Source organism: Chrysemys picta, chromosome 5 (genome assembly GCF_011386835.1).
Source record: "Chrysemys picta bellii isolate R12L10 chromosome 5, ASM1138683v2, whole genome shotgun sequence".
Lineage (NCBI taxonomy): Eukaryota > Metazoa > Chordata > Testudines > Emydidae > Chrysemys > Chrysemys picta.
Window position 1 is genome coordinate 128,858,814 of NC_088795.1, and position 17,888 is coordinate 128,876,701.

The 17,888-nt window shown below is 42.6% G+C and overlaps 1 protein-coding gene across 2 annotated transcripts in view; it reads left to right on the plus strand.

Moving 5' to 3' along the window:
* The window catches only part of ATOH8 (atonal bHLH transcription factor 8), a 36,089-nt gene extending 21,613 nt beyond the window's left edge, over positions 1-14,476 (plus strand). The window contains exon 3 of one of the 2 annotated variants that reach the window (XM_042855568.2): positions 1,266-9,553. In XM_042855568.2, coding sequence (XP_042711502.1) covers positions 1,266-1,358 — 93 coding nt within the window. In that variant the 3' untranslated portion in view covers positions 1,359-9,553. Of the gene's footprint in view, positions 1-1,265; positions 9,554-10,402 lie in introns of those variants that run through there. The other variant, XM_005292469.4, reaches the window with a different exon arrangement.
* Positions 14,477-17,888: the final 3,412 nt, after the last annotated feature.

The window sequence follows — 17,888 nt, forward strand, 5'->3', positions numbered from 1 at the left end:
ACTTCATGGGGGCTGTATCCTCATCTCAGGCCACAGAGCACTAACCTAGCTGCTGTTACAGCTCATGAGCTGTACTATGGCTGCTGACTCTGCAAGAGGATTTCACCAGTGGATCTACAAAGTTGTGGATACACGAGCCATGCTGCTGCCTTCTCTCCAGACTTCACTCCAAACCCCCTTTCATCCCCAATCCCTGAGCACGGCTCCATGGTGCACACAGCGGCTGTGGCATTCCCCTTGGCCAGCCTCTCCAGGGCCTGTTGTGGGGCGCAGGAACAGGGTACCTCACTAAGTATCCCACACAAATAATTCACCCCACAATGCTGGGTGGGCTTCCCCTCGCATACAGGAGAGTGGCAGCTCCACTGCCACCACCCGCTCAAACTTTTGAACGATAGCAGAGCGTGTTTCGTTATCTTTCTGAATATAATGTTAACTGTTAACCCAATGCAGTGGGTAAGTTTGCTTTTCTGTGCGGCTGCAGCTGTTTAGCTTGCAAGGTTCTTTTTTCTTTCCCTCCCCCTCTTCTTTGTTTTTGATTAGTTGTTCTGTTAGTCAGTAACATTGTTGAGTACATGGAAGCTAAGCTGGAGCAGGGAGGGTCCCCCCCCGCCTCTCTCTCCTGGCAGTCGCAGACTCCAGATGTTCAGAGTGCTAGTTGGGAAGTCCTGCTGGCGCCACTTAGGGCAGAGGGCAGGGGAAAGGCACGCGAGCTGGAACCCAAAGCACTCAGTCACTGCAGGATTTGGCACATTCCCCAGCTTTCTGCTGGCACATTCCCCAGCTCTCTCCTGGCCATCTGTTCCAAAAAAACACTTTCAGAACCTCATCATCACTCAGGATACAACACTGAGAGCAGCTGTTATAGAGGCAGAAGGAAAAACCATGCAAAAGGTCTCTTTGTGAGAGAGGAAACTGGGTTATGAATAACAGCAGAACAGTTGGAGCTCAATAAAAAAGTTTTCTGCTGGAATTTAGCTTCATATTTTTAATTCTCTATATATGTTTATATGTGTGTGTACACACCATTAAAAATTAGAAACTAAAATATATATAGTATAAATAAAATATATATACACACACACACACACACACACACTTGTATCTATGTATATGTGGAATTAAAAATAAAATGTATCTATATTATACTATAATCATGTTAAAATTATATAAGGCAAGAAAATTAATTAATGATAGATAGATAGACAGACACACACAGTGATTTTCTTGCCATGCACTAATGCCATTTAATTTTTCCTTTGCAGAATCCAGCTCTAATACAGGCAATTCTGTTCCAATTTGTAGGCAGCGTTTTCTGCAGCCTCCCTACCCCCACTCCTGGGACGAACGAGTGGTGATTTTCTAACATAAAAGGAATAGGTAGCGCAAGGCACCAGTCGTATGGCGCTGAAACATTTTGCTTAGAGATGAATTGTTCTCAGATACTGTGATGTGATGCATTAGCACTATTATGGAGACACAGCCCCAACGTAAAGCCACGGCTCCTTCCCTTGAAGATCTATCACGCTCATTTTAGAGATTTATGAAGATGATTGCTATTCTGATAGTAAACACAGGTATTGATGATTGTAACACGTATCAGTGGTCACATTGCTAAATACCAGGTGCAGTGAAGTCTTGATCATCTGAACTCCATTTCTTCAGTGGAGGTTCATGATGCCTGGGGGTTTCTGGTAAGTAAGGTTCAGGCTCCCATTTTCCCTTGTTTGAGTAAAGCGGAGGTTGCTCTTTAAAAATAGCCACTCTGCTTCCCTGAGGTCGGCAGCTTAGCAGGACTAAAAGAGGAATTGTCCACTTTGGCATGGGGAACCTCTCCTAGCTGTCTACAGCTGGGAAAGTAGCACAAGCTGCCTTTGAAGGCTGTAGAGAAACCCTGAGCTGGCTCTCCTCACCATCCCAATCCCACACGATTCAAAATTTTCAGCCATCCCAAGACACCCCAGGACAGCCTGGGCTCCACTGTCTAAAATGTTACACCTTCATCTGCTGGGCAGCACACCCAGGAACAAAACCACGTCAACTCTGGGACAAAATAGCCATCTGAATTAGGTAGACAGACCAGGCAGCTACATACAATGACGTGCCCCTCCCCCCCCCCGCACAACTAGCCACCAGCAGCCCTTCCATGGCAATCATGCATTTTTGATAAACCTACGATTTGGAGCAGTACAGGTGCCAAAGGGGATAATGCTAAAGAGCAGCCACTCCAGCCCATGCTATTGCTGCAAGCTAGCGTTAACTTAAAATGCTCCAGCAGTTCTTCTGTCTTGAACTGGTCTAGCACCTGGATGCCGTAAGTGATCCTTGTTGCCATCATTGATCTTGCTGTCTGTAGAAGAGGGGCAGTAAGGGCGTGGAGTCCAAGTAAGTTCTTTAGCCCTTCTGCCCTTTGCGGGCAGTGGATTCTCAGGGCTCCAGCATATCTCTATGGATTCCATTGCTGCACTCCTCACATTTGCACTGGCCCAGTGGGGTTTCAAGATCACATCCCTTCTGCTCCATCAAGATGCAATGATGTTGAGCAGAAGGCTAGCACTGGAGTCTTTCCGCTGCATAAAAGACAGGATGTGGAGAGCCAGCACACATACCCCAAGTGCCAATAAGCACAGCTCCTCAGGCTGTCCCTATGCCCAGTGGAGGATAGACAAGAGCAAGGCTGGTGATCTATGTAGATCTATCAAAGAACCACAATATCCCTGCTTAAGAGGGAATACAGCAGCTGCATGGTCTCCTGTAACTTTAGGTTCCACAGCTGGGTGTTGAGGATTCTCCCCTGACCTCTCCACGTATCTCCTTCACACACGTCCCTTTTACATAGACTGTGCACTGGGTCTAGGATTTGGCCCTCATTTATGCGGAAGTTAATGAACACAAACCAACCAGATTCCACAGGCATCTTGGTCTATTGAAACCACTTCATTTGAAATGCTTCCCAACAATGCCCGTTTGCTAAGATCATTAGTCAAATTGTCAAGTTCAAGAATTAGGGGATGTCCATGTGAGGTTTTTTATTAGTATTATTAATTAAATCAGCCTTAGAACTTTCTGACTACTGTGAGAAGAGAGGGAGGGCTGGGAAACAAATGAGCCTGATTCTGATCTGACTTAGACGAAGGAGTAGCTACACTGAATCAGTGGAATGCCAGTGTAACCTACAAAGCTCCTACAACATCAAATCACATAGGATGCCTTCCTTTTGCATTCGCAATGTCATTTATCTGCACTTGGCTAATCCATTCATTTGCACATAAATATCGCTGGCCTCCGTGCCTCTCAGCAAAGATTTCATAGCAAAGACCTGCAGGGAGATCTCCTATTACTAAAGCAGCATTGCACAACATCTATTAATGGTGCATTACGTAGTAATATATAAAGGACAGTGGGTCAAAACCAATGAACGCAGAACCTGTTACAATCCCAATTTGTTTACTAATTGACAAAATTCAGCAATCCAAAGCCCTCTGAAGCCACGAGGAGTCTTGCCATTGACTTCAGTGGGCTTTGGACTAGGATCTGAGGCTGCCAGTCCTGCAAGCCTGTTTCCAAGCAGAACGCCTCTGATGTCGAGGCAGCAAGGTTCCCTACTTTGTTCCCTTTTGTTTTCTCCAAAGACTATTGCTAGATAATTCATTTCTGCAGTGGAAAAGGTCTAGCTTACTAAGATTGTTGTTACAGGTTACAGCATGGGATTCAAAGAGAATCTATTTTTCTACTGTCCATTACTGAGGTAGTTCATTTCTCCAGAGTTTCCCTGCCCCCTTTCCTGTTTTATGTTTTGATTCCATAAGGAATGAAGTAGTCTTTAAGCAACCAAATGTTGTTGTGGTAATTATTAATAATTATATTTACGTAGTGTCATAAAATGTCTTGATTGTTTGACAAACACAGAATAAGAGGTGATTTTCCTACCAAATAGTTTAAGGTAAATACAATTGTCTGCCTGTCCCTCTGCCAGCAAAAACTAATTTATTCAAAAACTCAGATCACAACTTTCATATTTCCAAAACTAAATTAGGGCACTTGTTCTACATTGTGTTACTCAAATCAGCATTTAGGTACCGTAAGAGCCGACGTAAGCATCTCCATGTTGAGGTGAGTGCTCAGATCCCAAACTGGAGGCCCACGTTTGAAAACTGAGCTCATCATTGTTAAAATAAGAGATCCTGCCTCTCCCTAGTCAAATCCTTACATTTTCATTCTCATCAAGAACCAAAAAACATTTTGAGTGGCACCAAAAACGTTTTCACTTTGAGCTCTTGATGTTACCATTTAATCTGTTAATAGAATATTTTGACTGAGTAATTTCTCCTATTTCTCTGTGTTTTCATTGCCCTAAAGAACTTTAGGGAGGCATCTGTTTCTTTTTTCAGTGTAGAAAACAAACAAATGCATATTGTGAAGAATTTAATTACATTTATGTGATGGCTTTGTTAAACATTTTGAATAGAGATGCAACTGACCAGAACCCCGGAATATGAGAGTTTTCACAATCTGAACTGAGACTGAATCTAATTTTTGCAATTGGCCAGTAGCTCTATAATGGGCCATATTAAAACCCTGGATCCAGATTCCCCCAAACTTTGGGGCATTAAAAATCCAGATGCGGGATACAAATTTGCAGCTTGAAGCCCAGCTTTAGGTTTAAAGATGAGCTCAAGATCAGTTAATAGGAAATGCTCCACTTCTAAGATAACCTGAGCCCTGGCCCTGCAATGAGCTCTGTGTGGTCAGATCACTGCATACATGCAGTGCCCTAGTGACTTCAACCCATCTCTGTGCTAGCACATGGGTTTGCCTGCATGGACCTTATTGCAAGAATGGGCCCTGATGTGCATTGTATACCCACATATACAGGACAAAAGGGGAAATGTAAAGGGGGCTTGCACAATATGCAGTAGCAGATGGTCACACACGCAGCTTCCAATACTGCTAATATAAAAGAAAATATTGATACCCTTATAACATCCCTGATATAGCACGCAATCCTGAAACATTGGATAGGATGCAGAAAAGAGCCACAATAATGATTTGAGGGCAGGAGAAAATGCCTTACAACTTAGTCTATTTAGCTTATCAAAAAGAAGATTGTGAAGTGACTTGATTATAGTGCATCAGTACTTTCACAGGGAGAAAATATCATGTTCTAAAGGGCTCTTTGATCCAGTGGAGAAAAACATAACAAGAACCATTGACTGGATGGTCAAACCAGACAAATTCAGATTTCCAGCGGTGAGGTGATTAAATGTTGAAACAAACTATCCAGGGAGATGGTGGATTCTCCATCTCTTGATAGCTTCAAATCAGACTGGAGGCCTTTCTGGAAGTTATGCTTTGAGCGCAATCAGCTGTTTGGCTAATCCAGCTGTTGTTCTGGAGTTGTTTGTTTGTTGCCGGACAGTGAGGCAAGATGCAGGAGTTGGTAAATTTTGGGTCTGATCCAGCATCACCGGGTTTTATCTTTTGTATCTTATGCCTATTTCACGGCAGACGTGTCACTGGGTAGGGATTTGGCTAGGTCAGGAATAGAGAAAGCCCCCACTCTTCAGTGATAAGCTCTATGAAGCCCTATAAGGGCTATCTTTATCAACTCAAGAAAGACATGGGCATCATTATTGACAGCTCAATAAAAACCTCTGCTCAATATGCAGTTGAAGTCACTGCCATGGAGAGTATTGGAGGCAGAGAACTTGACATGATTTAAAAGAGGACTGGACCCTTATATGGGTGTCAAGACTATCCAGAGTTATCATAGTTAATGATAACAAAAATTGTGGAAAGATATTAAACCTCATGCTTCAGGGTTTAAGCCAATCTCTAAGTACATGAGATCAGAATGAGACCTAATGCGAGAGGCAGATTATCCCACATCTACTACTGCAGCATTCCCACACCTTCCATTGAAGCATCTGGTACTGGCCACTGTCAGAGATGAGATACTGGACTAAACGGATCTCAGGTCTGCTCCCGTCTGGCAATTCCTATGTTCCTACCAATGCACCTACATTTATATGTCACTTCTCACTGTAAAGTCTAAGCACTTTTAGAGAGTACTGGAACTCCAGTTCGGGTACCTTTTGAGTAAGGGCTCAGTCCTGCATCTCTTTTTGTGAGGTGCAGAGCACCTTTAATTCCCAGTGCAGTCAGTGGAAGTTGAGAGCTCCTTTAGCATGATCAAGGGCTAAAAGAGCACTCCAGGAAGACAAGGCCCCTGCGGAGAAGCTAAATTAATTCTTTGCATTGTTCTTCACTGCAGAGGATGTGAGGGAGATTCCCACACCTGAGCCATTCTTTTTAAGTGACACATCTGAATAACTGTACCAGATTGAGATGTCAATAGGGGTGGTTTGGGAACAAATTGATAAATTAAACATTAATAAGTCACCAGGACTGGACAGTATTCACCCAAGAGTTCTGAAGGAACTCAGCTATGACATTGCAGAACTGTAGTATCTAACCTATTGCTTAAATCATCCTTTGTACCGGATGACTGGTGGATAGCTAACGTGACAACAATTGTTTTTAAAAAAGGCTCCAGAGATAATCCTGGCAATTATAGGCCAGTAAGCCTAACTGGTGGATTGGTTGAAACTATAGTAAAGAACAGAATCATCAGACGCAGATGAAAACGATATGTTAGGAAAGAGTCAACATGGCTTTTGTAAAGGGAAATCGTTCATCACTTATCAGTTAGAATTAGAAACACAGAAACCTGTGGACCAGGGTGATCCAGTCAATGCAGTGTACTTGGACTTTCAGAAAGCTTTTGAGAAGGTCCTTCACCAAAGGCTCTTATGCAAAGCAGGCAGTTATGGGCTAAGAGGGAAGGTCGTCTCATGAATCAATAACTGGTTAAAAGATAGGAAACAAAGGTAGGGATAAGCTGTAGTTTTCACAGTGCAGAGAAGTAAATAGCGGGGTCCCCCTAGGATTGGTGCTGGGACGAGTGCTGTTCAATGTATTCATAAATGATCTGGAAAAAGGGGTAACAGTGAGGCAGCAAAGTTTGCAGATGGTACTAAATTACTCAAGATAGTTAAGTCCAAAGCTGAGTGCAAAGAGATACAAAGGGATCTCACAAAACTGGGCAAGAAAATGGCAGATGAAATTCAATGTTGATAAATGTAAAGGTATACACATTGGAAAACATAATCCCAACTATACCTATAAAATGATGGGGTCTAAACCTCTCAAGAAAGAGATCTCGGAGTCATTGTGGATAGTTCTCTGAAAACATCTGCTCAATGTGCAGCAGCACTCAAAAAAAACCCTAGTAATGTTAGCCATGATTAGGAAAGAGGTAGATAATAAGACAAAAAATATAATGCCACTATATAAATCCATGATACACCCACACCTTGAATACTGCATCCAGTTCTGGTCACCCCAACTCAAACAAGCTGTATTAGAATTGGAAAAAATACAGAGAAAGGCAGCAAAAATGATTAGGGGTATGGAACAGCTTCCATATGAGGAGAAATTAAAAAGACTGGGATTGTTCATGTTAGAAAAGAGATGACTAAGAGGGGGAGATGATAGAGTTCTGTAAAATCATGAATGGTGTAAAGAAAGTGAATAAGGAAGTATTATTTCCCCCTTAACAAATTAACCAAAGGTCACCCAATTAAATTAATAGGCAGTATGTTTACAACAAACATAAGGAAGTACTTCCTCACACAATGCACAGTCAACCTGGGGAACTCAATGCCCAAGGATGTTGTGAAGGCCGAAAGTATAATAGCATTCAAAAAAGATTTGGATAAGTTAATGGAGGGTAGTTTCATCAATGGCTGTTAGCCAAGATGGTCAGGGATGCAACCCCATGCTCTGGGTGACCCTAAACCTCTGACTGCCAGATGCTGGGACTGGATAACAGGCTGGATCATTCAATAATTGCCCTGTTCTGTTCATTCCCATTTTTAAAAGTGACTTAGAGCCAGAATGAATTTGTAAATCTGAAGATGGGCACCTAGTGGGATTTTCAAAGGCATCTCAGTGAGAGACTGACTCTACACCCAGTGATTAGGGCAGTCACATAGGATGTGGGAGACTCAAATTGAAGTCCCTGCTCCATATCTGGCAGAGTGGGGATTCAAACATAGGTTTCCCACATCCCAAGTGAGTGCCCTAACTACTGGGCTATTGGATATTCAACATGATACATCAACAGTCATGTGAAGGAGGCCAGAGCCTGTACGCCTGCTCTGAGATCTCCTTCAGGATCAGGCTCTGCTGGCGAGATAAGCGGGGGGGAACAGTAAAAGAATCCCACTTGGGTTTTGGTTGAGCTGCTTGTTAGCTGTAGGTCTGCATCAGGTCTTAGGGGGCTTTGTACACGCCCATCAGAAGAAACGTAGGTGTCTATGGAGGTAGGTAGCAGCTAAGTGGTGGTTTTGAGAACGTCCGTGATGCCTAAATGCTGGATGTAGGCACCTAAAGAGGCACCTAGGCACCCATTACCATTGTGAATCTAGCCCTTAAGTGCCTAAGACACTTTTGAAAATGAAATTTAGGAGCCTGACTGGGAGTAACAAAAAGTCTCCATTGTACTAAAATTTGCTTGGAAATGCAGACTGGGTATTCTGCAGTAGGGTGACCAGACAGCAAGCGTGAAAAATCGGGACGGGGGGTGGGGGGTAATAGGAGTCTATATAAGAAAAAGACCCAAAAATCGGGACTGTCCCTATAAAATCGGGACATCTGGTCACCCTATTCTGCAGTGGGTTTGTGAGCAACTTCTCTATGTTTGAAACCACAGCTCTGAGTGCTGTGTGTTGTGATGCAGTAATGAAACATTGCAGTGACGTTCCACAGCTGAGTGCAAATTCCCAAACTAGGTCTGTCCCTCATGTGATTAACAGATTTATGCACAAACGAATGCAAGGGGGACATTTCGCTTCTGAAGGCCATGAAGCACGCCAACCAGAAAGATGAATGCAGTAACTCAAGTCACTCTGTCGCACAACTCCAGGTTGTCCCATTTAGTTTCCCTTCCATTCATAAATCCGTGTTCAACTTCTGAAATTTAAAACAGATCCCGAGAGGTCTTTGAAAATTCACAAGGCTTTTCAAATATGAGTTTTGTATTTAAAATCACTTCAGCTTTTAGCAGTTGTAGCTGGATTCAGCACGTTTATCCTTTTGCCACAAACCCTCCCTAAAAACACACATACACTCACTCTTCAAGATGCCTGTCCTACTCCATGCTGTTCTGTTCTATCCAAGCTCATAGGCCTCGCCCATCACTGTGGTATCTGAGCGTCTACAATTCGATGCTTTGCAAATCATTTCTCATTTTCAGTATAAATTTGCTTTTGGGGACCCATCTGGCACATGGCCAAGAGGAACCCCTAGTTTGTGCATGTGAAAATGGGAAACACAATTGGCAAGACAGCCCTGACGGGGCTTGCCGCTCTGAGTACAGTGGTCAGGAAGGAGAAAGAAGAGATGGAGAGGATTTGTGGGGGGAGGAGAGAATGAGATTTATAGGAGGAAAGAAAGGTTGAGGGGAAGAAGGGAAAAAGATTGTAGGGGCAGAAGCATTGACGAGTGGGGGGGGGGAATCAAGACAGCTGCATGAAAAAATAAGTATGTTTTGCAAAAAAAATCTAAAACCATTTTCCCCAACATTTTTCAGTTTCCTGGGAGAAGAAGGCTCCTCTTTTCATTCCCCTTTTTCCTCATTTCCCCCCTTTTTTCCATTTTGCCACTAGAAACGGGGGGAGGAAAGGAGAGGAAAAACAAAATAAGAAAAAAATATAGTTTTACTCTTTTTGGTGAAAAATCAAACATTAAAAAAAACTTTTCATGGAAAAGTTTTTGTTTTTTTTAAAAGGCCACTTTTCATTAAAAAAAAAGGGGGGGGGGGGCTCATGAAAAACTTGAACCAGCTCAACAAGGATCTGATCCAGGCATGATTCTGCAACCCTGGCTCTCTCTGAGCAACACGTCACTCTGTGAAATGTCCTGTGAACTCCTTACTCACAATGAAGCTTTGAAGTCAGCCAGAGCCTGGGGGCTCCCCCGAGACCGACTGCTCGGCAGTGTGAGCTTGGGATTCACCATCTGCCCCACAGATTTCAAGGGGACATCCTGCTCAGTAAGATGCTACTCATTGGAAATAGCGGTAGCAGAATCTGGCCCTTAACGTTCTGTGTCTCCATCCTTGGGACACCATATCGTTCAGGTTCTGCTGAGCTCACCTAACCTTTCCTTCTCAGAGCAATTAAGCCTGATCCTGCCCCACTGAAGTAAATGGGAGGAACACTGCCATGGACTTTTATAGACACAGGATTGGGCCTTTAAAGAACAAGCACCTGGTGTCGTTGAAAGAATCCCCCACTCACCAATATGTTTACCGCTGTGATGTGTCATTTCTTTCCAGGAGTAATAACCAGGAGGGAGGATTCAGAAGACTTTCCAACCAGAGTTCCATCCATTCTTGGCAAAGGTTGCATGATCCAGATGAAGACTGCAGCTTTTTGAAAAGACCCCTTTTCAAGACGAGAGTTGGCAGTGGGACTTTCTCAATCTCTGGAAAAAAAAAATGGAGATGTCTTTTTTTTTTAAGCCAGCCACCTTTTAGTATGTGCAATTTATTTAGCACTTTTCCCTTTGCTTAACTGGGAAATGTTACCCTCTCGGCTCATGTTGTACAGTCATTTTGTTGTTGTTGTAGCTGTTGTGCCAAAGACTTGATGGAGCTTCTACACTGTGTCTAGTTTTGCCTTAAATGTTAAATCCTTGAGCCAAAGAAAACTCAGAAATTCCGTTTAGGTAATGTTGAGTGGGCCAGTTTAATCAGTGACATATCTGAATTTCTGAATCCTTCTCTAAAAGTTTCCTCTTTTTTTTCTCCTGTTCATATCTATCTACTTGCAGCCCTGGAACCAGCATTCACAGCCGGAAAAAACCAGGACACACCAACACTTGCTCCAGAGTTGATCTCTCTTTCTTTCAGCGATTTCATTGTTCTACTTCTTTGGCAATTACCTGGTTTTCTTCCTGCTGGGAAACACGTGCATAGGGTAGAAATATTGACACAAAGTGAGTGCTGAAACCAGATCTGTGCTTTTTAAATATAAATATATCAATAAATAAAAAGTGCCACGTAAAGCAATAAAAAAAAATCAATAAGACAGTTCAGATAGGCAGCATGGTGTGTAGCAAAACAATTCAGTAGTTGTTTCGGTTTTGTGAAGTCATTTTTGGCTGTTTTTTTTTTTTAAGTAGTTAAAAACCCATGTAATGCAAAGGCATTTGAATCCTATACTGTATTTTTCGCTTCAAATTGAAGTAAAAAAATTAAGAACCATTTGCTTGGAGTAAGCAAACTTTATAGGTAATGCAGTTCATATGCAAGACATCTGCTAGTGATGGAGGACAGAATTCAGTGTCAGAGTAAAAGAATATGGGTTTGTAAAGAAAGGAGATTAACATATTTTGTTTTCACTTAAGGGTAAAGGTTATACCTCAGGGGACAGATTCAGATCTCAGTTACACTAGTGTAAATCAGGTTTACTTACGTTTGATTTACTCCAGTGTAACAGATCTCAATCTGGCCCTGTGTGTGTATGTCTGGAGTTGCGTGGGGGAGTGGGGTCTCTTCTCTTCATTATATGAACATGTAACTCTTAGCAGCCTCAGCAGGAATTATGCATGTGTGCAGAGGGGAGATCAGACTCTGTGCTACTAAACCATTGACCGGATATCAATACAAAATCCTGAACTCATCAGTTGCCATCTGTTTATTTTTCTGTCTGAGCTCACCAACTTAAAGAGATCTCTCCTGGCTTTCGTGGCCCCTGAGAAGGTGGTATATGAAGGCTGAGTGGCTGTGTGGTATCCGCCCTGAAGAGCGTCTGACCCTCCATGACAGAGCACTGGACTCTGGGTTGAGGGCTTGTTCATTGGAATGCAGATTTCCAGTGAGGGCATGGGAGAATTCCCAGTTGAAATGCTTGAAGCGCCCTTGCATGATACTTCCCATTCAAGGGTGTAAATACATCTCCCACAGCCCGCACAGTGCTTCGGAGTCCCGGCATACTTGAGCAATGCTACCAGAAGCGGAGCAACCACCCAGAAATCTCCTGTGGTGTCTTCTCAGCAATCACTATAGGGATACTGGAGGGAATTGCTGCAGCTTTGAAGATCCACTGCTGAGAGGTACCAGGAAGATGGGAGGGGAAGGTATGAACTGATGGATTTAGTACAGTAGAGGAGAATTAACGGAGCTGATAGAAAAACTGGGAAGGAATTGAAGGATTGAGGGGCAGGGAGGAGGGAACACCACAACATGAGCGAATGTGGATACCTAGGTGTGCTGATGGAAGTTTTGCTCTGGGGCCTAGCGACAAACTGCTTCGACTAGCAGTAAACCTGCCCTCCCATTGGGTAAATGCACAGAATTCGGCTTGGAACCACTGGTGGGAGATAAGACTGACACAGTCAGCCCATGCTGTTTTAGATGTAGTTGGGGTAGCACAGCCAGTTCTCTGATCTGGAGTAGAGTTGCATGAAAAATTCAGAGTGGGCACTTTTTAAAGGAATTTAGTTTCCTTTTCTGATCACAAATTGTCCAGAAGCAGTTCACCATTTTGTAAGGTGTGTTAGTTACTAATTATTCATTATTCATTACCTGCTAATAGTTCTTTTTCAGGAACTATGCAGGAGTCACAAGCCGAGCTGTACTGCTGCATTCTGGTTGGATATCTAGGTCACATGGTATTGCGTGTGCTCTGATTGGGGGGAAGATAGAATCAGGATTCAGGCTTACAAATTCCAAAACTCATTTTCTTCTAATATTCTCTACCACTCACATTAAATTTGCTGCTCCTGCCATAAAGTCCTGCAGAGGAATGTTCCCCAAAAGCTAATACTAATGGAGTACTGCCAGAACAAAAGTAATGTCAGGTCTTCAAATGTCCATAAAATATTTTGTAGATGTTCACTCAGCTCTACTCTGGACTATCAATGGGATACATTTACCTAAAACTAGGGAACTACAATAGTTCTTGCCCAACACCATTGCCAGCAAAGTTAGCAATATGGCAATATTGATAGCCCTAAGCCATGTCTTCACTGAGAATGAATGTGAGTTTTTACCATGGGATAACTAACACATGTGTGAGCTATGCCATTGTAAAAACATAGTGGAGACAAGGCACTGGAGTTTTTTCTGCGAGGTAAATTAGGCAAGATCACCCATAGGAAGGAGTATAGTGCTGACCTTGACTAGCTACCTCCTGGTAAAGGCTACCAGTGCTTTATCTGAGATAACTACCCAGTGTTTGTTCTCGCTCTGTAAAAAAGACACCTTTGTGCCAGTGAAGACAAAGCCTCAATATAAACGCTCCATTGGCTGTTACACATTTGTAATGCTATATCAGTGAGCTGATCTAAGAGATGACATACGTGCCTAACACCACCATGCACTCTGCAGAGCTTATCCGAAGGGAAATTCCGTTGGCAAGTGGACTTTTCCCTTGCAATAGCCCAAATAAATACATGTGTTGAAGGTAAGGGAAAATGGGAATATGAACTGTGCGTATCTGAATTTTAAAAGAGAGCCCTCCCCCACCTTGCCCTTATTTTCAATTTTTGGGTTCAGTTACACAAAATCTTGAGATTTGCAGGGTTTAAAGTAAAGAACAGGATACAGCCCTGAAGCTGCATATTTCCTGGTTGCTTACTTTTGTGCCCTGAAGCTGAACTTGTTCCTCGACACTGTTGTCCTTTTAATTTACACTTGAACAATTTGCCAGAACTCAACTGTAATTGACCAGGAACTTCCATAATGGAAAGAGGCGACAACATGTTCAATAAGTAATGACGACCTGATCCAAGCAAAAGGGTTTCTAGTTTGATAATGCATTTACTACAGCACAGAGTGGTGCTCACCAGGACTACTAAATCTAGTCACTATAGGCTCATGGAGCCAGATTCTGATTTCGATTACAAGCAGTGAAAATCCAGAGCACAGTAACTACAGTAAAGTCAATGGAATTTTTGCAGATTTACACCAATATATTGTACCTGAGATCAGATTCTGGCCTCCTGGGTGTTATGGACTATAATGCGAAAGGTAAGGTATGCCATGCCAACAACAGCACACATCATCTGTACTTAAAGCACCACACCTTGTAAGTGTTCACACAGCACCCCAGTATATGATAGCATCTGCCCTGGTCAGGCACTGTACCACTCAGGTCTAAATTATCTTTGAATGACTTTAGCCAACATGAAGATTTCAGAGATATTTAACAATGAAAGCAGATCTTAGAAATGTGACAACACTATCACCTCCATCTCCCCATTGTGAGTTTTCAGGGGGCGTGAAATGGACCTTAAACTATGTGAAACAAACAGAGGTTGTATGTTTCAATAGCAAAGGATTCACAGCAGCATTCCATGAGAGCTACTGTACCTGCATGTTAAATAAATGTTTTGACACAAACAACTCATTGAGATGTTACTTAGTCTTGTACCACAATGCCGATCCTAGCAGCAGCTATAGATATAAAGCGGAATTTTGCTCTCAGCTATCCTGGTAAGTAACTAACTATAATCGGTGGAGTTAGTCCAGATTTACACTGGTCTCACAGAGAGCAGAATATAGCCCATATTCTGGGATGATTTACATCTCAGGAGATCCTATTGACTTCAGCAGAACTCCATACATTGTATGCTAACACTGTATCTCATGCATAATGTAAAAGCACACATACAAGAACAGGGCTGAAGATAAGAATCCTTCCTCAATACAGAAATCCTCTTTCAACAGTTCTGTAAAACCACTCATGAAGAAAGAGGACAACCTCAGTAAAGGGACCCCAGGTTGCAAATGTAGTTTTGCCAACTCTTGTGATTTTATCCCGAGTCTTGCAATATTTGGTGGTTTTCTTAAAGCCCCAGCCCCTGAAGGGATGTAATTAGGTGAAAATCTCATCTTTCATTAAAAAAAAAGAAAAAAGAAAAAAAGAGTTTCTAGACATAATGGTTACAGAGAAAAGCTTGAAAGTGTGAACCCAATACACTCTCTGGACACAAAGCTACATGGCAAATGGAATGAACCCCAAATATTTTTTAAAATCTCATGATTTTTAAGCCTGTCATATTGGGGGATCCTGACTCATGATTTTTGAGTGCTTGAGGTTTGTAATCCTGCATATAGCAGAGAAGAAATTTAGTGCATGGAAGTTTAGTGGCAAATAATGTCTTGAAATACACCCTGTGCAACCCCATTGAGACCAGAGAAAAAAAGTAAATTAGGATGGATTTAGCCCTCTGTATGCTTTTGGGCTGGAGCATCTGGCCATAGAGGAAACAGATTCAATGCGTCTAGGGAGGCACATCTATCTAATCTCATGTATATAAAAGACACTTAGCACCAAGGTATCTAAGCAGCAACTCTAAGAACCACCTAATTCTAACTAAACCTCATAACATTAGGAAGAATGCCCTGATTCTCCTACTGCATAATCCTATTTACTTCAAGGAGTACCCCTGATTTACATCCCTGTAAAAGAGAGGATAATCCAGCACTATGTATTTAAGCACTTAAAGATACAGTACAGATAGGCACTTATAGGGAATTTTGCAAATCCCACCAGGCACCGATCAGCACCTTTAGTCATCTAAATACCTTTAAAAATCTGGTCCCATTATTTTGTATGGATCGTTGGAATTATGTTTTCCAATGTGCATGACACCACTTTTAATTCCAAGAGAGAAATAATATTATAGAAAAAAGGACAAACTCTTTCAGATTGAAAGACAGGTGGATGGACCTCTGAAAATGCAATGTTCATATTGCATGCTGTCAACAATTCCCATTTCAGAGCCTCTGATGTACATCAAAGATGAAATACAGTAAGCAGAGAGCAATCTATATATAAAGTGCACACAGACTAAGAATCATATTCTCCACCTACTAGTGTTCAACTTTCTCCTTTCCATCGGATTTTTCATTCCCTTCAACCTCATGCTCAGCTGACATATTCAAGTCTAATCTTAGGTCCTTACCTGGCCCCCATTACTATGGTATCTGAGGGTATGCCTACGCGGCAATAAAAGACCCACCGCAGCAAATCTCAAGCTCCATCAATTGACTTAGATCATGTCTACACCCACTACAAGATGATGTCGACCTGACATCAGCATTACAGCCACTGCAGTTATTAAATCACTTGTGTGTGTGTGCATGCTTGGCTCTTTGTGTTGGTGGCGCGCATCGTCACCAGGAGAGCTTGTATGGATTGTATTGTCAGTGTGGGACATTGTGTAATGGCACCTGAAAGCCAGGAACAATTGATGTAAGCAGTGCAGCATCTACACTGACCTAATTACATCAACCGTGACTTTATGTCACTCGTGGAGGTGATATTACTAAATCAGGAGCCAAATTTAAGTGAAGACACTTCAATGGCTAGGCTGACGCAAGGGAGCTTACATTGATCTAACCCTGTTATGTAGACCAGGCCTCAGACTCACAGGGTTCACGCTATGGAGATAAAAATAGCAGTATAGACGTTCAAGCTCAGGCTGGAGCCTGGGCTCTGATACCCTTCTCCCTCCCTGGATTTCAGAACCAGGGCTCCAGCCAGAGCCCGAATGTCTACACTGCTACTTCTAGCCAGTGGGAATGCCTGACCATCAACACTGCACTAGTGAGAACCCCAGCCTGATACATGTGAGATCCTGCTCGGTCTTTCCCATACCTCATGTATCCCTTTCCACTCCCTTCCCCACACCGTCTTCCTCCTCTCTTGGCTCTCTCTAATTCTGAAACCAACTACACCGCACAGCACCAGCACAATGAGATGGAGCAACCCAACTAGCCCTGCTCAGCCTGAGAAGAACTAGTGAAGGAGAAGGACCTGACCAGACCAACTAAATAATGTCCCTGTCCAGGGAGGTAAGATGAGATCCAGAGAAACAGGAAAAATAGGTGTCTTGGCCAACCTGCCAGCCCAAAGCATCTGTGATTGACCAGCCACCCTGTATCCTGAGACTATCAATAATACCCGCATTTCCCTGTCTTTTAATATCCTCTCTCTTCTCGCCCTTCTGTGTTGAAAGCAGGAAAGTGACTATCATTCCTGACTGAGAACTGAATGCAGGGTTGTTGTAGCTGTGTCAGGCCCAGGATCTGAGAGAGACAAGGTGGGTGAGGTAATAGCTGAGAATTGAACAGGAGAACTTACCCTTTCTTCCCCCCTAAGAAGGGCTGCTTGACAGAATAAAAGACTCTAATCAATATTCCCTCATTCTAAAAAGAGACTTTGATAGGTTTTAATTAAGTTTGCTTTGCATACTCACTCAATTTCGGTTTCAATGCTTTTTGCCTCTTTTTTATTCTTTTCCTTTTGTGTGTCTCAGTCAATACAATTCTAACCTTTGGCATGAATTTTCTAGTGTGTTTACCATGGTAATGAACAGGCCAAGGTCTTTGTACTCAGAACTCCAAACCTTGTTTAAAACTGTGAATGCTGTACAGAAACAGGGTTGAGTTACCACCTCTGACTCTTTCCACCCATATATTCTATTGAAATTAACGCAAGTTACACCCATGTAAAAGTGGTGCACATTCGAGCAAAATCAGAACAATCCTTCATTATTCTTCTAGTTTGCAAATCCTCCTTTAAAATTGGAGGGCCAGATCCTCAAGAGGTATAAACCGGGGTAGCTCCACTGTCGTCTATGGAGCCATGTTCATTTATGCCAGCTGAGGATCTGGCAAATTCTTCTTGATAAAATCCTGGTTAAATGGAAACAGTGAGCTTAGACAATTCGTGTAACATAAAAATCTAAGGGATCAGATTCTGCTGGTATAAATATGAAGTAACTCCACAGAGACCACGAAGTCACTC